The 27,908-nt window shown below is 48.6% G+C and overlaps 6 protein-coding genes across 6 annotated transcripts; 1 reads left to right on the top strand and 5 right to left on the bottom strand.

Annotated features, from left to right (window-relative positions):
• Positions 1-361: 361 nt before the first annotated feature.
• Positions 362-3,107, bottom strand: MAA_01100 (heat shock protein; the record flags this gene model as incomplete). Its single annotated transcript, XM_007819098.2, has 6 exons — positions 362-658; positions 714-1,019; positions 1,086-2,544; positions 2,697-2,728; positions 2,845-2,906; positions 3,095-3,107. The coding sequence occupies 6 exons, from the start codon at positions 3,105-3,107 to the stop codon at positions 362-364; spliced, it is 2,169 nt and encodes a 722-aa protein (XP_007817289.2).
• A 2,184-nt stretch (positions 3,108-5,291) lies between these two features.
• On the bottom strand, positions 5,292-7,202 carry MAA_01099 (glycosyltransferase family 2 protein; the record flags this gene model as incomplete). Its single annotated transcript, XM_007819097.1, has 1 exon — positions 5,292-7,202. The coding sequence occupies one exon, from the start codon at positions 7,200-7,202 to the stop codon at positions 5,292-5,294; it is 1,911 nt and encodes a 636-aa protein (XP_007817288.1).
• Positions 7,203-8,935: 1,733 nt separating this feature from the next.
• MAA_01098 (MIF4G domain-containing protein) lies at positions 8,936-12,842 on the bottom strand (the record flags this gene model as incomplete). Its single annotated transcript, XM_007819096.2, has 9 exons — positions 8,936-9,039; positions 9,099-9,237; positions 9,301-9,600; positions 9,655-9,945; positions 10,015-10,169; positions 10,226-10,517; positions 10,596-12,655; positions 12,717-12,761; positions 12,824-12,842. 9 exons carry the CDS (start codon positions 12,840-12,842, stop codon positions 8,936-8,938), a joined length of 3,405 nt encoding a protein of 1,134 aa, XP_007817287.2.
• A 2,377-nt stretch (positions 12,843-15,219) lies between these two features.
• On the top strand, positions 15,220-17,976 carry MAA_01097 (Nitrate reductase; the record flags this gene model as incomplete). Its single annotated transcript, XM_007819095.1, has 2 exons — positions 15,220-17,002; positions 17,081-17,976. The coding sequence occupies 2 exons, from the start codon at positions 15,220-15,222 to the stop codon at positions 17,974-17,976; spliced, it is 2,679 nt and encodes an 892-aa protein (XP_007817286.1).
• A 1,143-nt stretch (positions 17,977-19,119) lies between these two features.
• On the bottom strand, positions 19,120-22,614 carry MAA_11503 (uncharacterized protein; the record flags this gene model as incomplete). Its single annotated transcript, XM_011413497.1, has 2 exons — positions 19,120-21,041; positions 21,102-22,614. 2 exons carry the CDS (start codon positions 22,612-22,614, stop codon positions 19,120-19,122), a joined length of 3,435 nt encoding a protein of 1,144 aa, XP_011411799.1.
• Positions 22,615-23,185: 571 nt separating this feature from the next.
• MAA_01096 (DEAD/DEAH box helicase) lies at positions 23,186-26,957 on the bottom strand (the record flags this gene model as incomplete). Its single annotated transcript, XM_007819094.2, has 6 exons — positions 23,186-23,640; positions 23,711-24,305; positions 24,398-24,814; positions 25,913-26,129; positions 26,205-26,796; positions 26,882-26,957. 6 exons carry the CDS (start codon positions 26,955-26,957, stop codon positions 23,186-23,188), a joined length of 2,352 nt encoding a protein of 783 aa, XP_007817285.2.
• Between the last annotated feature and the right edge of the window lie 951 nt (positions 26,958-27,908).

The raw sequence follows: 27,908 nt of genomic DNA, 5'->3' as shown, positions 1-27,908 counted from the left end.
GGCACATGCGAACTATGCAGCATGGCGCCAGGTATGTGTAGGTGCAAGCTTCGGCGCAAGGTGCATACATTTAACTAACAATATCAATGGCGTGTAAGCATTTATTATTCAGTCCCCGCTTTCTCTCGCTAAAAATGGCGTACAGTCATGTCTAGGAAAAAAAAAACACGACTTACTGGCCTTTAGAAACCTTCTATACTACTTTTGTGATTGTTCCTCTTTTCGCGATATAGTCCCCATGGAGAACTTCATTCCACCCTGTATTGTATATTTCATTTTTGATGGGTAAGTGCCATCCATTTATCCACCATATTTACTCATTTCCCATCTATTCATGCAGATTCTCTTCAAATATGTCTATTTATTTGGACTCCGTAGGCTCCTCCGACTGGACCTGAGAGGCGTCGGCATCCTTCATCTCCTGGTCGTTAGAGCCTTGCTGAGCAGCCTTTTCTGCCTCAGCAGCCTTGCGAGCCTCTTCCTCAACAGCTCTTTTGGCAGCCTGCTCGGCCTCAATACGCTCCTGAACGGCACGTCTCTCGGCTTCAATTTTCTCAAAGTGACGTTGAACGATAGGTCCAGCAAGAGCTCTCAGCTCGTCAAGCTTGGCAATATAGACGCCCTTAGAGGCATCGTCGCCCTCATCATAGAGCCATTCCTAGTAGAGAAATTAGTCTCGTGATTGCGTTTTTGATGTTGGGTAATGCGCCTACCTCGGCAATTTCCAGCTTGGCCTTGATACTCGTCTTTTCGTCGTCACTGGCAAACTCGGCGTACTGTTCGTCGAGTTTAGCGCGAAGGTCATAAATGAAAGTTTCCAGCTCGTTCTTCTTTTCCTCCGTATCAGCGACGAGTTTGTCCTCCATTACCATGGCTGACTCCTTCTCACTCAAGGCGGCCTTCTGCGCGGCATCCAAAGAAGAAGTTCCACTGGAAATGGGCAAGTCGCCCTTTCGGACCTGCTTCTTGACCTTTCTAGTCTTCTTAGGGGCATCCTCTTTTTTATCGGTATCCATGGCCTGCGGTGAAGTTTCAGATTTTGGATTCACAGGAGAAATTTCAAGAACAGTGCAAGAGGAACTTACATCGGGATCCTTTTTCTCGCCGTCCTCCTTTTCGTCTTCTTTTATTTCTTCCTCAACTTCCTGGTCTTCGACATAGTAACCATTTTCGACATTAAGAACGCCGTGAATGTTGACTCGAGCCTTGAGTTTGCAAATCATGAACTCGTCTTGACCCTCGGCCTTGACACCCTTGACAGAGAATCGTCCAATCCAAGGGTTCTGCTTGCCTGGCAGGTCTTCGGGTTTGGCATACCGAGCTTCGAGATCGAATGGTTGCTTGCGGTAAAAGGTCAAGATCTTGGTCGACGGAAGAACATTACCCTTGTTGAAGACAGTCAGGCTGGTATCTTCGTCAGGGATGTCGGCGGCTTTCTCCCAGGCGAATTCAATGGGGTAGCTGATGATATCTTGGACTGAGAAGTCACGAACACGAAACACTGGGGACAGAATGGCGCAGCTGAAAGCGCAGCCACGGGCGACGGCCTCGTCAGCATTCATTGTATAAGAGAGGGGTTTCCCGAAAAAGGCCTGGATACGCTCCTTGAGAGCAGGAACACGAGAGCCACCACCGACAATCTCCACAACATCGATATCATCCTTGGTAAGCTTAGCCTGTGTCAAGGCCTGCTCCAGAGGTGCCTGCGTGCGGTTTAGAAGGGGTTCAACCATAGCCTCAAACTCCTGGCGAGTGATCATGGCGGCAACATCGATATCGTTCATCAGAGACTCAATATTGACAGGAGCCTGTTGGTTGGCGGATAAAATCTTCTTCGTCTTCTCAGCGGCGGCGATAGTGCGGGCCATAGCGCGTCCGTGAGTGTAGATGTCGACCTTATACTTGCCCTTGAACTCCTTGGCAAGATGGTCAACAAGGGCTTTGTCAAAGTCCCGGCCTCCAAAATTGCGGTCCCAAGCAGCACCCTTGACGGCGAGTTCTCCTTTCTTGAATTCGACAACGGAGCAGGTGAAATTGGAGTGACCGATGTCCACGAAGCACACTCGACGGGGCTTCTCCTCTGGAGCGGGAAGGTCGAGCTTGGTGATACCCCAACCGAGAGCAGCCGCAGTGTTGTCATTGATGAGGCGGAGGAGTTTCAAGCCAGCAATCTCAGCGGCATCAAGCAGGGCTCGGCGCTGAACATCAGAGAACCATGGGGGAACGCTCATGCAGAGATCTGAAACAGGCAACTTGAGCTCGGTAGCAGCAATCTGCTTGATTTTGCTCAAGTAGGTGGCAACGAGCTGAGTAGCTGTGAATTTCTCCGTCTTGCCGAGATAGGATACCTCGACACCAACCTGCCCATTGATGTCAACAAGTGGGGCTGTGATATACTGCTGCTCAATTTTGATGTCGGGGTCGTTGAAGGATCGACCAGCAAGGCGCTTCAAGCAGCTCACTGTGTTCTTGAGATTGGTGATCTCTTGGGTCTTGGCGGCCTCTCCAATATAGCGATTCTTGGAGCCGAAACCAACCATGGAACTATGACAGCGAGAATTGTTAGCGTACGAGGAAATCAAGAGGGGCGGGACATAACAGCAAGACAACATGCTAAACATATGTTTCAAAGACATATGGCTGCTTGTGATGGGGAATTCGAGTAGTGGGTCAACAATTGATCGGCATGGACTTACGGGGTAGCTCTGTTGGAAACCTCGTTGGTGATCTATGAGTAGGATGTCTCTTAGCACGATTCATTGCAAAATAGGTGAGTCAAAACGGAAGAACGACATGGGCGGAGGGGACAGGGCAGGAAGGGTGAAGGAAGTATCGTCAACATACCACGTCGACGCCACGGTTTCTGGCGACAGCGACCACCGTTTGAAGCGTTCCAAAATCGACACCTGTTGAAGATCATATGGTCAGCACATTGCTCCTAAGTCCCGGTCACACGTACGAAGAGATAGAGAAGCGAGGGGCTAGGAGCTAAAACCCGCCAACGAGTAGCCCATAACGATGCCAGTAAGCATATTCCAGGCCGAGGACGAGCATTATAGCTTCCAGTACCCTAAATTCTGGTACAACTACGTACCCACGACGCTCATTGTGCCTGTAGTTTGCAGAGTTGGCGCTCTACAGTGTAGTTTTTCAAAGTCGTGATGTTGTCTCTATCTCTTATCGCAGCCACAGTGAGGGGAGTCGGGCGGGAGGCGGGGTGTTGACGACGTGCAAGACGCGAGTACGGCGTAGCGTGGAGGAAAGCGAAAGAAAAAGAGAAGGAAAAGGATTCTGATTATTGAGGCGTGTATAGACGTCAGAGAGCACTGGGCAGAAAAAGTAACAGCGCAGAGAGGGCAGGTTCGGGCTTGGGGTGAGAGAAGGCTGGCCGGCAGAGTGGATGCACTTTGTTCGGGTCGACAGGACGTTGGCTGGTCGAGTGGGCGGTGTGTGGCAGTTTTTTAACTAGCGGTTTTTTTTTGTCCTCTTCCATGAACTTTGCAACGGAGGGGTTGAGGGGCAACAGTCTTTAAAAAAAAAAAAAAAAAAAAAAACACACACACACACACGTACTAGGTACACAGGGGAGGAGTCATTGCATGGCAGCTTCTAGTTCTTACGGCGTCCTTGTGGGGGTACCCGCCATGACAAGGGGCATTTGGCCAAGGCAACAACAGTTCAGAACCATGTTGGAATGCGCCTTTGGTTGAAAACTAGTAGAAAACTTTGTCACTTCTCAGCTTTCAAAATCACTGTCTACAGTACTTCCAATTTTCAAGGTAAAGAAGCTGGACCGCGTAAACGGTATTGGCCACCCAGGTATGGGGGTACCGGGATACTTGGATCATTGGCAAAGCCCACCAAGATCGGATGGCCGGAGCTGTACCTCCGCCGTCTCCAGTTGCGTGATGAATACCTACCAGGTACATGAAGGGAGATGCCCCTCCTTAATGTGCCTAGGTACTCTGTACCCCGTGGCGTCCGAGCTGGGTCGATGTGGCTGCTCCATCGACGTGGAAGTAGGAAGAAGTTTCTAGTCAACATTGACCTACCAGGTGTCTAGTACACGCATATAGGTATAAGTACCTAAAGTACCTAGGTAGGTACCTAGAAGGCGGCAAGGGGTCTGGTGTTTTAGTGTTTATCACTAACCTCATCAGCTGTGACGAGACAGCTCGTTAGAATTTGTATTTAATACATCAGACTTTTAGCAGCTCATAATAATTTAGGGCCTGTCTTGTGATAGCTTGTGATGGCCGTTTTATCACCAAAACTACGGGCCGCGCGCGAATGTGCCAGGTACTTAGGTATAGGGACCCAGGTAGTAAATCTTCCACCATCAATACTCCAACCGGACGGACCGCGCTGTGTAATACATACAGACATAGGCCATTGTCCTCTCAATGAGCATATGATGTCTTGTCAAATTTCGTCTTGGCGCATATCAGTACTCTGCACGTCTGCCCCATTTGCATACGTGTGAGGGCGGCAAGGCGGTTGACAGTTCGCAAACCTGATCATTTTCTTCTCGTCAGGCGTTGTGCAGCCTAATCCAACAGAGCCCGAGCCCGAGCCTGAGGCAGGGCAGGGCAGGACCCAAAGTCGCCGCCAGAGATAACGTGCATGTTACATGTAAAGTGGTACTGAAACTGGTTCATTTACTTGCACAGAGCAAGGAGGCCCAAAGAAAAGGGTTTTTCCCCCCCCCCCCCCAGTACAGCACCCCAGTGCCACTTCGAAATCGTCGTGGCGGATGCGATTTTGCGATTTTGTAGCTACCTACCTACCTGGGTAGGCAAGTATTACTCGGTACTCGGATTCCAGCCCGAAGGGCCCGTTGACTTTAGCAATCATTGCTCTGGTAAGTACCAAGTAACACGTGCTTTGTAAACAAATAGAAGCGTCATCCAGTCCAGGACGGTTGCAATTTCTTCCAATATGCAAGATTAATAATGCCAAGGTCGTCAACGGTATGCCTGGCTATGCACGGCATAGCATACCCGACCATTGATGCGCCGAGACAATGCCAACCAAACTCGCCTGGAGTCACATAAGTCCAAGAATTAATCAACAGAAGTTCTCCTGTTGGGCCCATATTGCCAATTACAGATATTCACAGAATTCGTACTTGTAATGTTATCGTCAGTGCCGTACAGAGAAAACGAATGACACCAAAAGGTTCCAAACGGCGAAACCATGTATGGACTAAGTCCGCAATTACACCACAACTATCATCAGTCTGCTCAAATGCTGACTGCTCGCCAGTGACAGCCAAATTCAACAGTTGAAATCTAGAAAGCAATTCCCACCTCATCAACTTGATTCCTCCCCTGGGAAGTTTCGTTTGCTTGCGGACTGTTGTGCCATCTTGCGTTGAGGCCAGGGCCTGTTCGTGGACGTTGCTCCAGTCTCAGTCTTCGAGCCTGGTGAGCTATGGCGTATTTCCTCTTGTCCTCATCACTCATGTATGCATCACCCTCACCGCCATGCGTCAATGTCCCATCAGCATCGTAGGCTGGCCACGGGTTCGCTTGTTCGGAAATTGGCTCAGCATGCTGGAGATGTCGTCTAGTGGTGTACATTGTACCCTTGATATTCCTCGGACCAGAAAACTGACCATCGACAACGTCCGGAGGGCGCACAACACTTCGCTTGCGGACAATTGGAATTCCAGGGCCTTGGTTCTCACGAACTATTGCCCTGGCCTCCTTTGCCGGTTTAAATGTTTCCGGAACAATGTTTAACTCGTCCCCTTGCCTCTCTGCCTGCTCCGCAGCTTCTCTGGCTGTAGTGTGCATGTCGGCCGCCGCAGCATCCGCTCGTGGGCCCCCCCACGTTCGTTGCCCAGCCGTCAGAATTCCGTACACCATATAGTACCAGTTAAACAAGGGGTTAAGGACGAACATTAGAGGATAAAACCATATCTTGAACCTCTTCAACTTTGCGCCGAAATACAGCATAAGGAGCCAGTTCAGTCCTAGAGACACTGCCATAAACCCCACCGGCAGATTGCGGACGCTTGCCGTAGTAGTTAAGAGCGCCAAAACCATGACAAAAAATAAAAGTGCCGTGGTTCGAATCGTATTTTGCATGAACCGCACTAATATCAACGCTGGGTATCTCTTCCATAGCCTCCAGTCGGTTAGCATGCAGACCTCGTTCGTTATAAAGCCCAGGAACCATCGGCGTCTTTGCTTGACAAGAGATGCATAAGTTTGTACCGCTTCTGTCTTGCAAAAGGCGGAAGTGCACATCTGAATTTGATACCGCTGTTTGGCTCCTATCATGAAAAGATGGGTGAGCCACCGATCCTCGCCGAGGTGACATTTGGCATAGTCGAACAAGTCGTCGCACTCTTCAGCCTTGTCAGCAAAGTAGTATTTGGCCATCCTTCTGAATGCTGAAAAGCGGAGCATTGTTAATGCTCCAGGAAGACAAGTGACCGAGCCACAGCCAGATTCCACGGTGCGTTCGAACAGTTGGCCGTGAATGTACTCCATGTCTTGGAGCAAGGTAATAATGCTGTGCTTCTTGGTCGTCGAGGTGATGACTCCAGTCATGGCGAGCATTTTTCTCGAATTGCCAGGGCTCAGTTCCATGTCGTAAACAAAGTTCTGGAGGCATACCCTATCAAGGATGCAATCTGAATCGATAAATAGAATAAAAATGTTGTCATTCTGCTTGATGTAGTCAGCGTACACGCGGTCAATCAGCTCAAAGGTTGACTTTTGACACTGTCTTTTGCCGCCATGAGAAAATCGTGACACTGTAATTCGAACACCTTTGTAAATAACGTCGATACAGTTAGGATACGAGTCTAGTGTAGTCGGTACCCCAAGCAAGCCCAATGTGTTAAGATAGAGCTCATCTACCTGTTCGCCATCAAAAGAAAGGAAAACGTGAATGCAAGGGGCAGGATAGTCACATTCGACAACAGAATCAATTGCGCTGATGAGGACGTCAGGCTCCTCGCGATAGCATGGCATGACAACGACGACTTTGGGAGCCGTGTAATCATCCAGAACCCTCTTTATACGCTTTGTGCGACCCAGGTGGTTTGTGACGAGTTGGTATATGCAAAAGAGCCATGGAACCGTGAGTAAGATGGAGAAACTCCAAAAAGCAAACCACTGCAAGAAGGATGTGACAGCTTCCGGCCACCAATTTGCTACGGCGGGTGGAAGGGGAAGAGTAACGATCATAATAGGGAGGAAAATGCATCTTTTGATATCCAAGTTAGTTCCAACATACTGCGGGTAAAGGCAGCAACGCCGAGTCCTGTCTTGCCGGTCAGGCGAGGGGCTCTAGACTTACCGAAGCAAAACAAAAGCAGAGCCAACAACTAGACAGAGGGCCCGAATAGACCAGTGCTCTGCCTTTCCGAACACCTTTATCAAGCAGTACATGAAGGCCGCGAGCCAAAGAAACCACTCAAAACAGGCCATCAGCATGAGTAGTCCTACAATGATGGTGTATATGACCTATGCCGAGGAGACAGGTGTTAGTTATCTCGTCACGACTACCTTGACACGCCTCTTGAGATCGGAACAAGAAGATCCAGAGGGACCTACATCTTTAAGCGGCCAATCTCCGATAGTGACAGCCATTATGTCTTCGCAAAACGATGGACAGTAAACGTCTGGGCTGAAAAGGAGTAGCCCTTATTCTCGGTCAAGGACAAATACACGATGGGTAGAATCCGTCTCGCCGTTGTGCAAGGTGCGAGGCGTGCATGGAGTTCAGGAAGAGATGCAACTGAAAGACCCGAGACAGGAATCCCGTTTTGGCTACATGCCTAGGCGGTTACACACACAATGGTCCTTGGATCGGGGTGAGGTCTGAGCTTGTGGTTGGCTGTGCACAGCAAGGGAATTTTCTGGGCCGTCCCTCGCACTCATCGAACGATTCGATTGGTATGCCAAAAATCAGAGAATAATGATGAGGCCCCAAGTTCGTTCATCGATTGGATTTACAATCCAGATGAAGTCCCCAGGACCTGTGTATCTGCTCAGTCGGGTACTTGGGACCAGGCGCAGTGCCGAGAAAGGCCCAGCGCTGAACCGTGGTTCTGAGTTTAGAACGGGAAGGTACCTTCTGCGATCGATTGTCTGCTACTTCCTAGATCTAGGTAATGAGTACCTACCTAGGTACCCAATACCTAAGGTGTTTTGGACATCCCACGGTACTACAAAAATTGGCATGGATGCCCATTGATTAGCTTGTAATTCTGCATGTCACGCCATTTCTTATGCGAAAAAATAAAGAATAAATATATCCACAAAGGGTTGTCGGAGGTATCTATTATCTCCCACATTTGAGGGCCCTATTGGCATAGGCTGGTCAAATTCGATCAGCTTGGAAACGCAAAAGCCATGCCAGGCAACTCGTTGTGTCCATCTGATCTGGTAACGCCAGTAGTAACATGCGACTAAAAGCTGCTCAGCGGCAGGTCTTGGCCTGTACAACAAGCCTTGTCTAAGAAGGGCCTGCTCTCTGATCCAGTCAAAATATATTGTGTTCAGCCTCTAGCTGTGGACACTCGTTTGCATTATAATCTGGGATCAGCTGTCTGAAGCGGCTCCGATGGAAGATGTTCGTCATCGTAGCGCAATCCAGTCTGAAGAACTGATGTCACTTTTGCCCGCATCATCCGCCACAACGTCTACCTGACATATCATGAGGAACTTTTTCTGATTCTGTTCCCAACATTCTTGCGCCTTCGCTCCATCAGCCAACTGGTTCATTGAGACCCACGGTAGCATCTCACAATCAGCCCCCGTCATGTAGCCCCAAGTGCTAGACTCGAGTATGCTATTTATGCGCTGTAGTTGCTTTGGAGAATCAAGTCTTTCTCTGGTCTATTCATGACTCTTTTTGACTGGATGACCTTTTGGTGTGGATTATAATGCATCATTGTTGATCTTGTGCCTAATTGTTACCAATCGACATCACTCAATTGAAGCTTTCTAACCCTCTGGCCCCGATCCTTACTCGAGCGGTCAACTCGGTTGTGATAAAATGTTGTTGCTCTCTCACTACCTACAAAGAATGTTAGTGTAATAAACGGTACAGGACGGGTCTGGCTTCGCCAATCTTACCTTCCTGGTCTTCGCTTTGCTGGAGATCGTAGTTGAGAACCAGATTCTTGATGCGCTGTTGTTCTTCCTTCTCAGCCTGCTGCTGAGTCTTCATAGCGATGGCGAAGGTAGAATCAGATGGCAGCTCAACAGTGCGAGTCTACGCGTGTGCCATTAGTGAACAATGCGACAAAAATAGAACTCCCACGTCATGAATACAAACCTGTTGTCGATTGCCTTTCTTTGTCAAAAGCGAAAAAGCCATTTTATGGTTCGGAGCAGACGGTTCCTGATCCTGAGGAGCACCCGTCGACGATTCTCGGTTCTTCGGTCTCACGGGTAGAGGCACATCGAACAGTGGCTTGCGTTCGAACTTCCGAGATTCAAGGCTTTCAGCCAGCATCTTCGCATATTCTCGCTCAAAATCAGCCTCGTCTTCGGGGTCAACGACTTCCTCCTGGCGGGTGACCACGATGGCTTCATCATTGAAGTCACTATCATTGGCAGACTCATCATCTCCATCCTGTTATTCTCAACGTTAGAAAATAAACGATAAGTAGAACGGTGTTCAGCTTACCTCAACCTCATCATCTTCCGAGGCACTTTCTTCATCCCCCTCACCGTCTTGCTCGACGTCATCTACATCAGCATTATCGTCGTCGGATGAAGCTCCACTGGTGGCGTCATCCACTTCTGCAGCCCTATCAATACCGGCAGTCTTTTGATCTTGAATTATGGCAAGTTGAAGCGCTTTAGTGGCTTCTTCGATACTGGTAGCGATTTTCCATTGCGGCCTGGTGAGTGAAAAGATGTCTTGAACAACGAACTCGATGTCCATAGGCAGGGAAGATTTCGTTTGAATATAGTACTATCAAACAGTATTAGCCGGCATTCAATGCCACAAAACTGAAACATGCCCTAGTGTTGCAACCCTTACCTGGAAGAAAGATAGAAAATAATCCAGCTTCTTGCCGGCAGCTCCTCGATTGAAAAACATTCCGCAGGTTTCCAAAACCGTAGAGATGAGGCGAATACGAAAGAAGTCATCCGGAGGGTCGAATGGGTTAAGTCGACCGGGAATTGGCGGTCCTCCTACAGCAATAATAAGCAAAAAGAGGTTTGCCAGGGGGTCCATTGTAATTACTCACCATATCCAAATGTGAGAATTTTGTACATGGTGTCAAATATGACAGGGTGCTCCAGCATCCTATAATTATACAGTTCTCCCAAATATTTTACTTCTGCAATTCGGCGTTGAAAGAATCGAAAATCGTTTTGTTCTAAGCCCAGGTTGACTGACTCGATAACATTGTCGATCACTTTGACCACGAATTCAGGGTGATAACGGTAGATGGCGCTTAGGAGAATGCCTAATAGGTGAATATTTCCATACTTCACCTTTCCAGGTTTAGAAAACACTTTTTCAAGGATAGACACAACCTAGTGAATTTGAGTCAGCAAAGCAATCTCTGTGTGGATTTTCGGTCGGACCTGCGATCATGATCCGCCCAGCCATACCTCAGTTTCTTCCCAGTGGAGCCTCCGAATTTGCTTCAGAATTTTGCTATAGTTGCGTTTAGTCATGTCGCTATACACCAACTTCGCAATAAAGAGTTCCATTGGAGTTCGTTCCTTCTGCTCAATAGCAGGTCGTTCAGGAGGATCGACGTAGTATACAGCATTGTCGATGAGCATACGCTCTGGTTGTCCAATGTGCTGTACAGATTTTTTCCGCTGCAAAGTTTCGAGAAAGCTGGCCATACGTGGTGCAGTTTCGGGGTTCTTGAGAAGGTATCTACCACAATTTTCGATCAGGTTGCACAAAATTTCGATATTCATGCGCGAAAAGTCGTCAAGACTGACTTTAAGGCAATGAAATACAACATGTTCAGGTACGACACCAAACTTGGTAAGTTCAGCCAGGTATCGAATATTGCTGAGCCTGACTTGTCCCAAGAAGTCTTTTTCTTTTCTCCGCTGCAAGCTTCGAAATTCTGCATCTAGGTAATCAACAAGTCCTTTGGGTACATCGGGCATATATCTGCCAAGTGTAGCAACTAATCGCGACCATGACGGGAGTAAGTCGCTTCTCCCCTTAGGAACTTCTGTGAGGGCTTTCACAAGTCGATTGCGAGAGGCTTTGGAGTTGAGGAAGCAAAAATCAATGGCAGTTTGGTCAATGACGTCCTTGTTTGTAAGTTCTGGTAAACGTGCCAACAAGGCATCGACTTGAGCACCAATAGTCTTATTAGCTATCGCCATTGATTGATCTTCAACAGCTTCAGCAGCGGCCTTTGCCGCATCCGAGGATTCTGAGGCAGCGTCCGTTTTCTTGCCAACTTGTTCCTCGCCGTCGACCTTCTTCCTCCTGCCGTCTTCGAGTAGAATCGGCGGGACTTTGCCTTTGAGATCGACGAGATTTTCATAAAATCGACGCTCATCCTCATCTGTCCATATTCCGGCACCTTCGCCCATGGTTCGCAAATACTCGCTCGTCTTGACCAAGCCTATCGAGCCACTGGAGGTGGCAAGGGCATCGTACGACTCTTTCAAGTCGGGCATCTCAGCGCCAATAGCATCAGCAATGACCTGCGCATTAGATATCAGGCGTTCCTGCGCTTTGACTTGCTTCTCGTAGTTCGCTTGGCGGTCCTCGAACACTTCACCGGATTTGACGTAGGCTTCGGCATTTCGACGAGCTTGAGATTGGATAGACTTTTGGTCCCTCAAAATATGCGCTGCCACATCGTCAAAATACTTTTTCAAAACTTTCCTGAATCGCTCTGCCATGTCGGGTGGTGTGAATGGTTGCTGATCTAGAGTCTGGTTTAAATCGGTGGCTTCGTCAACCACTTGTACTATGTCGTTCTGGCCACTCGTGGCACCATCTTCCTCGACCGTTTTCCGACCGTCTGACCCGGTGGGCTTGACCCCTAAAATATCCCAGCTAAATGACTTAACAAAAATGACGAGCAGTGGCAAATTGGCATGCTCCCGGTCGTAGCCAAGGAGATCTTTGAGCACTTCTAGGGGGAAAGGTTCGGCAGCACCACCAGCCTTGGTTGAGCTTGCTCGATTCTTGAGCTCAACAGCCTTCCCAGCAGCAGCACCCTTTGTGGCATCATCAGGCTTTGTGGCATCATCCAGGGTTCTGACAACGCCAACTAACCACAGCTCGGTAATGACTCGCAAAAGGGCTCTCTGACGGGTGATTCTTTCCTTTTCTTCTTTCTCGCGGACTTCGATGGCCAGACTCTTCAGAGAAGTCTTGTCGGGAGTAGCCATTCCCTTACCCAGCAGCCAGGCGAGGTATTCAGTAAACTCGGTCGGTCCAAAGCGCTGGTGGAGGGCGCTCACGATCTCAACGCCAGCTTCGATCTCCCCGGGAGACTTGAGCCTGCAAAGACCTTCATAGCAGGCGGCTATTATCTCGGAGAGGTACTTGTGCAGGCTCAGAGTCCGAATTTCTTGTAAAAAAGTCGCTAGGGTAGCGGGGCTGATGGCGGTCCGAAGACGCTTGATGAAGGCCGTATTTTTCTTCAGCGATGAATCGAGTGAATTGGAAACGACAAGAATATCTGCATAGGGACTAGGTTAGCGAGAATTCAGTGAGCAGTAGATGATACATGAGAAACAAACCAGCCTCCCCATCCCATGCCCTGATATTCAGGGTGCGCAGCTCGCCTGTTGTCAAGTGTTGTCAGTCATGGCAACAGATGTTTATGGTAAGCGAACAGGGTACATACGCTTCCTTTGCCGGTCCATGGCCACCCCTCGATGGTCGTGACAAGCCAAACGTAGCTCGAGGATGGCGGTGGATAGTTGACGATGCACGTGGAGAGGGCAACCAGAAACGGCACTGCAGGTGTTGCCGTCAGAAGCCAATCAGCGATCAAATTTACAAGATTTTGTGGGCTGTTGTGCTGCCTGTCAAGACATTTAATGCTGCATGTGGTCAGTGCTGGTCTACGAGTACCCAGTACCTGGTGCCAGCAGTCAGCTCTCTACTCGGTCCAGTTGCACGAGAGCATTGAGGGCTCCAGTTTGCAATTTGCTTTGTGAATATTGTATATTGAACTGGTGTGCCCTAGAAGAGTTGAAAACAGTTCGAGGTTACTTATGATCGTATGCTTTTCTGTCGATGGCTGCCGGAATCAAAATGTTGTCAAATGTCTACGAGTATTACTCCCACCCTGTCCCCTTCCTTTGCCACACATGCACAGTCAGACTCACAGTCACTTACCTCAGGTGTCTAGTACTTAAGTATGGAGCAAGTATCGTGGAAATGGTAATCTAGCTGCATGGGTAGACAATTTGCGGGTCGGGTACATTGGTACTTATTAATTGATACAATTCAGACCCTGAAAGTTTAGCCATGTGTGACATTAGTCAGTAGGGCCAGCTGGCAGGTTATTTACTAACAGCTGATAAAGTAGGGCCTTTTTTTTTCCCTAATAAAAATTAAGAAGCCTGCCCAGGCTAATAAGGTAATATAAGACAGATAAAAAAAACCTTAACCTTAATTAAAAAGTACTAATTCTTTTATAGAAATTCTATAGGTCTTTAAGTATTATTTACTTTACCTTAAGTATTATGAATTTTCTGATAAACACCTTATTAGGCTCTTAGCCTTTATAAGCTCTATCAGAAGTTACTGGTGGCTAAACTTACAGGGGTTAGATTGTATGTATGTACCCGCTAGTAGGCATATATCATCTGGTGCTTCTACACTACCCAAGTACTTAGTACTTAGACTTAAGTAAGTACCTAGGTACTTACTTAGAGGTAGACAGACTACGAGGTGCGCAAAATTTACTGATAGAAGTCCACGCGACTGGAGACATGAAAGCCAGCCAGGGCCATGTTTGTAACCTAGACTCAGACATGGACGGACCATTGACCCCTTATCACGTTGATTGAAGATAAGCCTCGATTGACGCCACGACATGGGCTCCCTACCAGTTCACAGCTTTCCAGCCACACAGAGGCCTCAGCCAGTTGATAAGTCTACCGTATCAGCTACCTAGGTACGCACGTATCAACACACGCCTCGTTCGAATTGATAACAACTCGTGTGTGCAAATACCAATCCCTCCAATATGAATGGGCATGGCCAAGGTGCCAGCCCTGGCTAGCTGCCTCTAGACTGGCCGCACGCGCCTCCGTTCTGATTAGTTTTATCGACATCAGTAGAATTGCCTCCGCCCGGCCCGACCACAAGGCTAATGATGCGTCGGACAGCCTGAAGCATATTCTTCCAAAGACTCAACACATTGAAAGCCTTGGAAAGCCTCGTCTACAGTACCTACCTAGTACTTGGCAGTAGCTACTGGGACCGCAATTTTTGTCAAAACTTCCGTCGTTCAATCCTGGCTTCCTGCTCGGGGCGTCGAAATGGACTTGTACCTTTGTCACCACCCAAGCGTGAAACCTTCCTCCCTCCATGGCCGTCGTCAAATGTCTCCCTGGCACTAGTTACAGAGTCGCAAATCGACACCGTGCCCCATATCCGATAGTGGCCCAATTCTTTTGAAGCCGGCCGGCTGTTAAACCATCGCCTTCGTCCGTGACCATCGCCATCGCCATTGCCGCGACTGATGCATCTCCGGAGAGTGAACCCTTATCTCCATCCACTCCACAACCCCCTGATACCCTTATGCGTCGGGTATGGAGATTTCCGCGGAAGTAAGCTGGTCTCAGAGTACACTCTATCAAATGCTGTATCCTCAACGGGTGACGTCCAGACTCGAGAGTGGCATGGCTGTGATTGGCAACTATCCAACCTTAGTTGAGTAATCGGCTTGAAACTATGCGGTCAAAAGGGCATCCCATGTGTAAAATTTACTCCCAATATCCGGATGCCTCGAGCTTTGACACTTGATAAGACTCTGGCAACTTCGATCCCGTCTGGACAAATCTCGACCCGAAAAGCAAAGCTTCTTTCTTCCACACCGTATCTATCCCCCGATAATGCGGATAGTTTTTTAGGACCTCGCTATTTTGCATCGTACATGTGCCTTTTCTCTTCCCCTCAATCCGTTGTCCATTACTTGCTTTGAGGGCCCGTTACAGGTAGCTCTATCCTTCAGCCTTCAACTAAACCTCCATCTCCTGCGCACCCTGTGCCCATTCGAGGCTCAACATGCCCCAGTCTGAAAGCAACTCGGAACCGGGTTTCCAACAGAAAACCGTTGTATTCCCTCCGAGCCCCCCCAGCACCGTGGGGAGATCTCGGAGGTGTAGTGCGGATGGCAATTCCAACGATATCACTTTCCCTGTATCGCCTACCATAGCAAATAACGACGCCCTTATCTATCCTCTCCCCCCAACAAATTCGCAAAAATCAGTTCGACCAGAGGATCTCAAAACGCCGGACAGCCACGTTGAAAGAGACGCTCGACTGATTCGACTAACCGGAACACATCCCTTCAATTGCGAGCCTCCCCTGCGCGACTTATATGATGAAGGGTTTTTAACTAGTGAGGACCTTCACTATGTTAGAAACCATGGGCCAGTACCTCAATGTGACGATGGTGACATGGATCACTGGACATTCACCGTCGATGGCCTTGTTGAGAATCCATTTACTCTTAGCGTCAGGGAGCTCATCGCATCTTATGAGCAGGTGACATATCCCATCACTCTTGTCTGCGCGGGCAATCGCCGCAAGGAGCAGAATGTGGTCCGCAAGTCAAAGGGTTTCTCCTGGGGCTCAGCCGGTCTCTCAACAGCTCTGTGGACTGGTGTTGCCCTTGGCGATCTGATAGCCAAGGCAAAACCGAGGAGAGGTGCGAGATATGTATGTTTCGAGGGAGCTGATAAACTGCCAAACGGCTACTATGGGACGTCTGTTAAGCTCAATTGGTGCCTAGATCCAAACAGAGGTATTATGGTTGCTCATAAAATGAACGGTTGTGTTCTGCACCCTGATCACGGCAAGCCTGTTCGGGTCGTTATCCCTGGACAAATCGGAGGCCGCAGTGTCAAATGGCTGAAGAGGATAACAGTCACCGAGAAACCAAGCGATAACTGGTACCACATCTATGACAATAGAGTTCTGCCAACTATGGTGACACCCGAGGCAAGTGCCGACCTGCCAGATACATGGAAAGACGAGCGGTATGCCATATACGACCTTAACACCAATAGTGTCATCTGTTACCCGGCACATAATGAAACACTTTTACTAAATGGCGACTCGAGCACTTATAAAGTCCGGGGATACGCGTATGGTGGTGGGGGTAAACGGATTACTCGGATCGAGGTTACTTTGGACAAGGGCAAGACTTGGAGATTGGCCAATATTGATTACCCCGAGGACCGATATCGCCTTGCTCCCGACGGAGAAAGACTATATGGCGGAAGAGTTGACATGTGGTGGCGGGAGACATCGTTTTGTTGGTGTTTCTGGGAACTCGACGTTGACATCGGAGATCTCAAAACAACGACGGATATCATGGTCAGAGCAATGGACGAAAGCCTCATGGTACAGCCCAGAGACATGTATTGGAGTGTTTTGGGTATGATGAACAACCCTTGGTTCAGGGTTGTCGTCCATGACATCGGCCACGCATTACAGTTTGAGCACCCTACGCAACCTGCTTTGATTCCCGGTGGGTGGATGGAGCGGATCAAGAAGGCAGGAGGCAATCTCACAAATGGCTCGTGGGGTGAAAAGCTGGCTGGCCAAACTGAAGATGTGATGGGACAAGAACCAGAACAGGATGTATGCATGACTAACCCCAGAGCTGACCGTCTGGTTACCATGTGTGAATTGAAATCCCACAGTGGTGAACAGGAACCTTGGTTCATTGTTGATGGACAGGTATACGACGGAACACCGTTTTTGGAGGGTCATCCCGGTGGCTCTGCATCTATATTTGGAGCTGCTGGACAAGATGTCACGGAGGAGTTTGTCACAATTCGTAAGAATAGCCTCCCAATAAAGACGTGCTCCGTCCTGCTGTTGGTATGCTGTCTATGCTAACTGCGGCTCCATTCAGACAGTGAAAACGCCAAAGCCATGATGCCTGCGTATCATATTGGAAAACTCGACGAAGATGCACTAGCGCAACTGTCCGGCGAGACTAATGAATGCGATCCCAGTCGAAGCGTGTTTCTTGACAGCAAAGTCTGGACAAAAGCAACCCTGCAGGAAAAGATCAGCGTTTCTTCAGACTCCAAGATCTTCAGATTCAAGCTAGATCACGCCGAGCAAGAAGTCGGATTGCCTGTTGGGCAGCACCTGATGATGAGGCTGCGCGACCCGGTAACTCGAGAGTCAATCATCAGGGCTTATACTCCAATTTCCGAAGGTACAGACCGAGGATGTCTCGATGTTTTGATCAAAATCTACCACGGCACTCCGGAACGTAGAGGTGGCAAGATGACACAGGCACTTGATTCTATTCCAGTGGGACACTTTGTTGATTTCAAGGGACCAGTGGGAAAATTCGAGTATCTTGGAAGGGGCCTCTGTTCCATATCTGGGAAACCTCGCCATGTATCCAGGTTTAACATGATATGTGGCGGGTCGGGCATCACGCCGATATTTCAAGTCTTTCGAGCCATGATAAAGGGTGCCGATGACTCCACCGAGTGCGTTATTTTAGACGGAAATCGTGTTGAGGAAGACATCTTGTGTAGACTGGAGCTCGACCAAATGGCATCAAGCGCGAAGCATAGGTGTAGCCTGCTCCATTGCCTCAGTCGTCCGTCTTCTACATGGGAAGGACGGACTGGCCGAATTGACAAGGACCTGATTTCAAGCGAAATCGGATCGCCAAGGCTCGACAAAGACGATATAGTTCTGGTCTGTGGCCCGGAACAAATGGAAAAGGGTGTCTGCGAAACACTAAGGGTTCTGGGATGGCCGGATGAGAATATTGTGGTATTCTGAGTAAAGTAACCCTAGGCAAAAGGATCACCGTTGTCTCAAGCACTTTTCTTCCTAAGGACTAGGAACCTAGTAGCCAAGTGGTTGTATTGATGCTATTTAGCACGTGCTCCGGCCCTGTGGACCTGAACAAAAAAGAAAGAAAGAAAGAAAGAATTGGTATACCTTTCACAGCACCCCTACCATGTTCTTCTTTTATATCTAGAATAGACTTTTCGTCAATCGTATCTCCAAGAGGCACCGCCGAACCTGATCTTCCACGCGTTTCGATTAGACTATTCCATCCTTGAATAGCCTCTTTGCATACTAGCTCGCCAAGTTTTTATTCTCTTCTCGTAACTTTGAGGCGAATTCAGGAGGCCAGTCAAGCATTCGATTGCAAAATATAGAACATTGCCGCCCAACAGTATGTAACGTCCTGCCCGTCGTTTCTAGTTGAGCTTTGTCATGAAGACTCAGCCACATAGGCCGCAGATAGACCACTGGTATTTAGTGCATACATCATTCCCAATGAATAAAGGAGCCTGGTCCGGGCACATGTCATACATTTGAAGAGCATGACGAGTTCTGCCGCAGACGTTGGCTATTCAAGCAAAGAGGACCGGATGATAGGTTCAGCTGCTGATATCTAGATGCTCTGTGACGAGATATTCACATTGTATAATCGAAATATATCATGGCCAGTCTTGTGCCAGCCGGGTTGAGTACAATCGCAAGAAGGTTCGAATGTCGAGTTGGCCAACGCGGGATGCCGGAACGATGAATGCCCAGCGTCATCTCGAATCAGTAGCACCAGAGAGTATACTCATGTGGAAGTTCCCCTTGCATGTGTACTCCGTAAAGTGGTCGGCATCTAGGCATCCAACTCGTTTGCAGCTTTCTCAAAAATGGCAGTGAACCGCCACACTCCGCCTACTTGAAGTTTGTTGCATGGATGATGGGGACAACACACCTGGGCACTACTCCGCAGTCGTGACTCGTAACATTGAAGGTCTGGAAGGTGCCCTTCCGTGGTGGCTGTTATTCGTCTGGTTGTATTGATTCAATACCTGCCTGCGTGTAGCATTGTCAAAGGCATGCATGCTAACCAGGGCCAATCTCAACCCATCCATCCAACCCACCCATATAAGGCATATCACCACAAGGTTATCCATCCTGCCTCTCGCTTTTCATCGTGCCTATTTTCGTTCTTGCTTGGCCTCTAGAGGGTACAGGCTGAGCTGGTATAACAGTCTCGAAGCCCACTGGGCTAAATTCTTCCGGCCCCATTGGAAGCTGATCGACGTCAATTTCCATATTCAGCAGACTCCTGATCACAACACGGCACCCGGCCTTGCTCATTACTTCGTTGGATTCTTTACACATGACTGATGCCACGCATTCAACACAGCCACGCTGGCATTGGCACTCTTCAACGCGCCGCAGTGCCATGTTCAGCAAATGATCTATGTGATCAAATGCTTTCGTGCTGATGCCCGATCCGCTAGCACCACCTTTTGCGTCATAAAATGTCAGTCTTGCAGGCCGCTTTCTTTGCGATTCCTTCTTGGAGAATTCCTTCAGCGCCACTTTACACTCAGTCCTCACGTCTTCTGGCATGCTAATGACAAATGTAGGAAGTAAGCTCATGACTGCATGTTCTGCGGCATGGATCGCCGCGGCCGAATTCAGACGTCGGTCTTGAAGAATGTCCAGTGCTGTTCTTGGAACATCCAACCACATGCCCTTGCTGTACCGGATAACTGGCGGGTTGTCGACTTGAACGGCATCCAGAACTCGCCCCTTCCTGTCCACTTTGAAATACCCAAACACATTTTGCTGAATCTTAATTGTTCCATAGTAAGCCTGGGATAAGGAACATGGGATCTTCCGAATCGCCTCTGTCTCTGTTGGGTCAATATCTGTGAAGTCTCGCTGGGTAGTTGTCCAGTCCACCTTCACCTTTTCTACCTTGGCCATTTGTCTGTCGGGGAGAAAGTCTCGTACAAGGTACGTATTGCCCTGGTGAAGGAATATGGCTCCATCGTATATGGTGAATGTAGCTCTTGACGCTTCTAGCTCCTCTAATACGGTGTTCAGACCATTTGTAATGTCGATAATGGCAAAATGCTCGTCTTCTGTGTCCCGTATTGCGACATAGCGAGATGGCTGAGGTCGAAATCGGTCATGACAATGATAGTAACCCATCTCATCCTGAATCAAGCGGGTCCTACAAACGTCGGAAATATCAGCTCCAAAATATTGAGCATCTTGCTCAGGTCTAATTGGCAATTCGTATGCCGCACATTGGATATGCCCTTCCCGAACTAGCATGTTGCTAAGATCGACCTGAAGTTCGCAGTTAGGTTTAGTAAACAACTCGTCTGGATTTTGCATGTAATGTTGGTCTGTCGCGAATCCATCCCCAACAAGAATAGACAAGGAGTCCTTGTTACGCCGCCCCGCGCGGCCACTCTGTTGACGCAAATTTGCTATCGTATAAGGAAACCCCCAACTCATGACAGAGTCAAGAGTGCCAATGTCGATGCCCAATTCCAGCGCTGTAGTCGAGACAATTCCTAGCAATTTGCCCTCAAACATTTCAGATTCGATACGGCGGCGATCTGCGGCGGTATAACCACCTCGGTAGCCCATAACTAGATTTATACACTCTGGTCGACCGAGAGACTCTAGTTCTTGCTTAATGGCATTAACCAAGATCTCACACTGGGCTCGAACCCGACAAAACGCTATGATTCGGACACCTCTCAGCAGGAGGGCGCAGAAAAGTCTGGCACATTCAAGCTTCGCATTCCCACGGCCGCTCGCGGGGTCACCCGGATCCTTGTATGGTGTATTCCAACACAAGAATTCCTTGCGTCCCGAAGGGGATCCGTCATAATCAATCAACGCCACATTTTTAACCCCGAATATCGTTTCGAAATGCTCCTTCGGGTTGGCAACAGTTGCAGAACAAGAGATGAAGCGGACTCGCCGGTTTCCCACTGCAGCGCAAATGCGTCTTAGTCTTCTCATGATGAAAGCAACATGTGAACCGAGCTGCCCGTTGTAATAGTGAAGTTCGTCAACTGGATACAATGTCAAATTAGTGAGTGATAATGCAGAGGGATAGGCAGGCTTCTACAGACCTACTACGTATTTCAAATGTTTCAGGAAAGTTCTCCAACGTTCTTCCTGTGGCAATATTGTGACATGAAGCATGTCAGGATTCGTGAATATAACCCTGGCTTCTTCACGAATCGTAGTGCGTTCGCTCATTGGCGTATCACCGTCGAAGGTTTCAACGACTGTGGCTTCAAGGCCAGGCATATAGACCATCATTTCCTTCAAACTCCGCTTCTGGTCCTGCGCTAATGCCTTTGTCGGGAAAATGTACATGGCTCTGGAATTGTAGTCTTTTTCAAGTGCGTATAGGACAGGGAGCTGGTATATCAAAGACTTGCCCGAGCTGGTCGATGTTGCCACGACAACACTTTTGCCCTCGTGGAGGTGGTTTAGGGCCTCCGCTTGGTGAGCATAGAAGCGCGTGATACCTTTGGCATTATACAGCGCGTTGACAAGATCTTGAGTCAACAGGAAACCAAGATCACCATAAATAGCCTCTTGAGGCTCGAAAACCCTATGGCCGTCCGGTACGATTTGCCCTGTATACCAAGAGCTTTCTTTCAGCTCTTGCACAATCTCTGGTATCGATTTACGATCCTTCGGGATATTCTCCGGTATTGTACTTGGTCTTGACTCTGCTGCGACATCGTTCGTTGGAGATGGTTTCGGGATGAAAGCCTGCGCCTGCTCCCTGAGAGTTACATCAGGATCCAGTCCATCTTGCACACACTTGTTCAGAAATATATTTATAGCATTTTTGAACTTCTGGTTTCTCCTCTCAATTAGCTGAGCCATCTGTTTCTGACCGTATATCGGCATCTTCAGCTGCTCGTCGCGAAGCTTGCGGTTTGGCCGCACAGGCTCGCCCGTCTTCTTGTCTTGCACTTGGCGTTTTAGGTCTCCGTCGACGAACTCAAAGAATAGCACCTCTCGGCTACCATTACCGGTTTTACTGCGGCTGTGATCATCCAGGCTCTCGTTTCCCGTCCATCCGCCTACGGATGCATCATGCGCGGGAGCTTGCGAGCGAGAGGATTTCGAGGGCTTAAACGTATCATCTCTTTCCGAGCCCTTAATATCAAGCTGTAACATGAGCTCATCCACGTAAGCAAAATTGATACCCTCGGGTCGCAAGGCAACTACTAATGCCACCTCTTCCTCCATCAGTGGTCGCTTAATGTGAGTTTCGACTGTCGGCTTTATGTTTTCAAACGTCGTTGCAAGATGTTTCCGGCTGCAGCAAAATGTAAAGACTAGATTCAAAGCCTTATGAGTCTTTTCTAACACTTTGAACGTATCAGGCCATTCTATAACACAGCTTGTACACCGAGACGGTGCCTTCTTCACAGTCAGTTTAGTCCCTCCACCTAATTCAGCCTGGTTTTCTTCCTGGTCAGCAGATTTCCCAAGTACATCCTTTCCATGCTGTACCAAGCAGAGACTCTGTTGCTCATTGAGGGAGCGTTTGCGCTTCTTATCAGGATGGCTATGGTGATCATCAGCCTGCTGATCATTGAGATCAGAATCAGGCTTCATCGCAAATCAGCAGCCAGGAAAATATTACTTGAAAGGTCGTTAAGTATCCATACAGTCGTGCAGAGCAATTTTGCTAAACGTGTAGACCGTACCTGAATCGAAAACTGTTTAAGCCGGGCGTGAGTGGGCTTTCGTGGTAGCAACGCGTAGTCACGTGCGTGGTGTCACAGACGGTGCGTGGGTGATAGGTGACGTGACATTCACGGATCTTCTAAACAATGTTGAGTACATTTGTCAGTTTCTTTGTATTGCGTCTGTATCCTTTAATGCCTGGCTATTTAAATAAACGCCTTCTGAAGCCTCTAAATCACCCTTTTCTTTTATTGATAACCTTCATACTCATACATGTTGTCGTCAAGCCCCTTTCGTAACAGACCTCTGTTGCAACGGTACCTTGCGCTACATATCCGTCAGCAGATCAATCATCAATTAGTGCGCAGTCGGATTGAACCCTCACATGTGCAAGTTAATTGACACACTAGAAGCATGCGGCTAGTTCCCTCGTAGTTCCCTTTGTATGGCACCAACTTCATTTAAAAAAAGTTTTGAATTGACTGCAGACATCTGTAACTCAATCAGTACCTTCTGCACCAACCGAAAAAGTGTATAGCTGAAAAGATCTCACCCTGATTGTGATGCTCACTGGTTTCGTTTCTGCTCCTTCGAAAGCGGTGAATAGGATACCAACAGACTTCAAAGAAGCTTTCTCTTGAAATTCCATAGCAGGGAGAATTGCAGTGTTTAGTATGACTCGATGGGTTTGGTCTTGACGCAAGATAAGACGAGCAACTTTGGGACCTGCAGAGTCGCTATCAGCAGAGTCACCATTTGTTTCTAGACCTGACGCGTCGAAGCTGCCCGGAATCACAGCACCATCGTCGTCAAACTCAACGCTTGCATGAGGGACATTAATTTTCAACATGCCAGCTCCCCGCTCTTTCCAGCCTTCTTTCTTGTCCAGACAAAACATCTTTGCTCGTACAGACACAACAGTAACCTCACCAGCCTCGCCATCATCAACCGCAACTGTTATGGTAATCCAGTCAGTAGGAAGTCAAATACAATAGCAAACCAAGACCAAGAAAGGTCCACGTACTCTTGTGGAGCTTAGGCCGTTTCTTCTCATCTGCATCTTTCTCCGGCGATGCGCCTCGTTCTTGATCGTCAGGTTGACTCTCATCATCCCCTTCCTCGTTATCATTATCATCGTCGTCATCCGCATCGCTTTCCGGTGCTCCAAAGGGCTTTGCTGCTTTCTCGCTCTGGAGGGGCTTTGTACCAGCAGCGCCGAAACTGCCCAATGGCTTAATTCCTGACAACCCGGAGCCGAATTTACTGCTTCCAACTCCATTAGTACCTGAGCCGAGTCCTGCAAAGGGCGAAAGGCCTGAATTCGAAGCGAACGACAACTTCGGGGCATTTCCGGCTTGCCCTTTGTTTGCACTTGTCCCGCTTGTTTCTGAGCTAGATACAGGCTTCACCGACGCAAAAGACGATAGAGTTGGCTTATTTGAAGCGAACCCGCCACCTTGGGATGATCCCAAAGCTGCGAAGCCTGAAGAGCTTGATGCCAGTTTGCCAAATGCCGACTCCGCAAATGTACTACTAGAGCTTTCCTTCGTCGGCTGAGTAGGCATTTTGCTATTATTTTGAGTTGATTGATGTACTTCTTCTGTGCCTGATGGAGGATGCTGCATCAAGGCAAATTGACCTTACGTCAGTCTAAGTTATTTGAGTGGCTGGGAGTTATGTCTTTTGGTTGTAACAGTAAGCTTGGACGTACCGACACTGTATCAACAGGCTCTCCATCACGATGCCTCTTCTTTTGCGGCTCAAGCCGCATGGCTCTGTCTTTAGCAGAGTCAGTAGATGTGACACTCGTAGCGTCGTTGTCTTGCGAATCTTGCTCCCCATCTAGCTGGTCATGGGCCCGCTTCTTCTTAGGCGAGGAGACCTGCTCCTTCAGCTCATCAATCTTCTCATCCGATATGCCAACGGAAGGCGTTTCTGGGCGGTTGTCATCGGTAGCAGTTGTTTTGCCAGGTTGGTCAGAGATGGATGACTGCTTAAGCTCCCGTCTAGTAGCGCGCGTCTCAGCATCTTCGGTAGTTTCGACATGCGTGGGTTCATTCTTGGGGCTGAATCCTGCTCCTTGTACATCGTCGGCCATGACGGGTGGATGAGTAGTGGCAGCGGTGTGCTAAGAGTGATAGTTGACGCAGTGAGAAGTGCGCAAATTGCGCAGTTTCATTAGGCTAGGCGCAGAGACTCGGATAGGAACGACTTGGTAGAGATTAAAAAAGCTGTTACAAGATCAGCGGCCGTAGGTTTGCCGTCTAATGGGAGCAAAGTAGCTATTTTATTGCCCTCTGAAGAAAGATCGGTAGATTATGCGCGTAAAACAGTCTGTTTGCTGTCAGGATCTTTGGTTGCGTAGACTGAACAGACCCCAGCAGGAGAGGGGAAAAGAGGCGAAGGCTGCCTAAATGGTGTCAGGGCCCCGTCGTTCCTTGATTCAGTGGGAGTTCTCAATCGGTCGGTCGCTGCTGATGTATTTAATTCGACGACGGCAGGTTGCGGTCTGCACACATACGAGCATGGAGTTCCTGGTCGTCACCACCACGCTCACGCGTGGGACATTTGAATGTGGGAGGCTGCTGTTTGCTGGTCCAATCACTGTGGCTCCTCGTCTTAGCGTGCTAGAAAAGCCATACGGCCCCCTTTCACCGCCCACTCACTACTATTTCAGGTGAGGGGTCAAATGGTCACCAGGGCCAAGTCGGCTGGCGTTCGGTCTGTGCTATTATATCAAATTACGAGACATGTGGTCCTTCCAATGATTTTAGAGCATCAGGCATTAGACTTGGACTTTCATATCACGATGGAAGCGCTTCAACAATTTCAATTGGTCAGCGTTCTGCATCATTCATAGATTACTTGGCGATGCTGACACTGATTTGGGCACGAGCTCTTGAATACCAAGCTCTAAGTGCACCTGACTTGATGTCGTCACCATTTTACTTTGATTAGCGGACATACAAACATCATATCATAAAATGAGACCATGCACATTAACCGTTTGAAGTCTGTGAATATCCAGACTTCTAATAAACGACCAATAAAGTACAAAAATGTGAAAGCATTGAGCAAAACTCCCTGAAACAGTCTCCAGCTCTTCGGTCCGCAGCAATACATCCAGCACATTGAAGTGTCACCAGACTCACCACCTCTTAGGCATTGTTCCTGGTCTTCATAGCGGAATGACTCAGCTAATAAAGCACAAGCATCCGAGACCTACATAGAAGATAAACAGCGGGTATACCGCAATGGCAACTCGGTTTTTGACGACGCCGCTACCTCCTAAGATACTCACGCCAGCTGCAAGTGACCATGCAACCAAAACAATGTACACGGGTATCCGTGGAATCCAGTGTAATCCCAATGCCGAAAGCAGCCCAGCAATGACAAGAGGGAACAAGGTGTAGCCAATGATGCAGACACTCTGAGCAAAGGAGCTGAATAGTAGTTAGCTATACAGCAATCTTTTGGCTTAGTCAGTCAAGGGAAAGGAAGTATGCTCATAAACGTACATGTTACCGCCTAATAATTTGATCTGCAGAGTAACTACAGCTTCGCCGAGCCAGATCATGGCGAAGACTCCGCTAAAGACAGTATCCTTTTGCTCAGCTCGGGCCGCAATGCTAAGCAATAGACTCAAAAGTAAGCAAAAGATGAGCGGGCCCCAAAGGTCCCAGTCACGAAGTCCCGGGCTCATGTTACTTTGCAAAAGCGCTTCCGCATCCATCATACGACTGGCCAGGCCTGTGAGTTCTTCTCTTGTCCCTGTGATGCCTGCCCCGCGGATATTAGAGTAGGCGCCTCGTAAACCACCTTCAGAATCAAACATTGTGCCGCCCAGAAGATATCGAGGGTAAAGGACTTCTCTCAACTTGGCCCACACCGCAAGCAAGTCTCGGCGTACTGTTTCCCATACGGTCTCGTCTATAGTGTTCTGTGGCGCTCGTCTGTCTTCGCCCGGAATCGACGAGGTGAGGTAGCTTTCATTGAGAGGACGTGATGAGGTGGAGCCGATATTTCCTGAGAGAGGCTGCCGCGCAGACCGATTTTCAAGGGGGTCGTCAAAGTCATTCAAATCAGCTTCTGTTGTTAGCAACGTGTCGACTGTCGAAATTGGAGAATTGGTAGATGATATATTTTGGTTCTGCAAACAGCCAGGGGGGGGCTTGTTATCACCACAAGTACGTACCATCATCTGGGTCAATTAAATCATCATCCTCCAGGGAGGGATGGCTGTAGTTTCCTCTTGCGCTTGCGGAAGACATGTTGAGCGACCGTGGGTACTGAAGATGACGCGGGTAACGTAGTTGGACTCTCGTGCCCCTGACGGCGAGTGTCCTCCAACAGGGCAGTGTAATGCAACAGACAAAAGAGTGATTCTTGCCAGAGTAGTTCTGTTACTAGGAGGTCTCCCCGAGTTATATGATACGAGATCACTGTGATCCCTTGAAGCTCAAGATTGGTATGAAGGGCGGGCGTTGCGCGATTCCACCAAGTGATGTGGCCAACTTCACTTGACCATTGCTGACGTTGCTCAGAGCTTCCAAAAAAGATTGCTTGTCCCCCAGCCAATCAGACGTAACGCTGATCTGGGCCTGCCTACTTAAGTAGTAGTAAGTACTACGAGGTACCTAAGCTAGTGGTGCATGCTCATGATGACAGTGCAGCTATCAAAAGACAGGTCCTAAATCATCACGGGCCGTTAAAAGTTTGGATAAATGAACAAAAAAATATCAGCTATATTACAATAGCTGATAGGTACTGAATATCTACCTATTGTCCAATACGGATCTAGGTAGGTAGGTACCTAGTACGTAGATGGCGGTTACCAGAAACAGGCATCGCGCGTAGGTACCTAGTAGGTACTGGTAGTCGTTGTACTCCCTGGACACTGGCGCATCAACCTGACAGGGGATCGACTCTCTCAAACACTGGCACAGGTGTGTGATTCAACCAACGGCTGACATTGAATGCTGAGAGAAATCCAGAATCTCGCGCAAGTGTACGAGAAACGTGCTCCAGCGAGGTCAACGGGTTCGATTATCACTAAGTCCGGTTATGTCTCACAATTGAACAACGGGGCCTTCGTATCCATGAATCGATTCGTTGCCTAGGAGGTCAACTAAGATCAATATCCTTCGCACCGCATATCCTCAACGAAATATACACAACTCTGGTGTCTCAACTTTACGGGTCCCCCTGACCCCCTTCCGAAA

This window comes from Metarhizium robertsii (genome assembly GCF_000187425.2).
Source record: "Metarhizium robertsii ARSEF 23 chromosome Unknown MAA_Scf_8, whole genome shotgun sequence".
Taxonomy (NCBI): Eukaryota; Fungi; Ascomycota; class Sordariomycetes; order Hypocreales; family Clavicipitaceae; genus Metarhizium; species Metarhizium robertsii.
The sequence above is the reverse complement of the archived record's forward strand: the minus strand, read 5'-3'. Positions and strand labels throughout refer to the sequence as shown.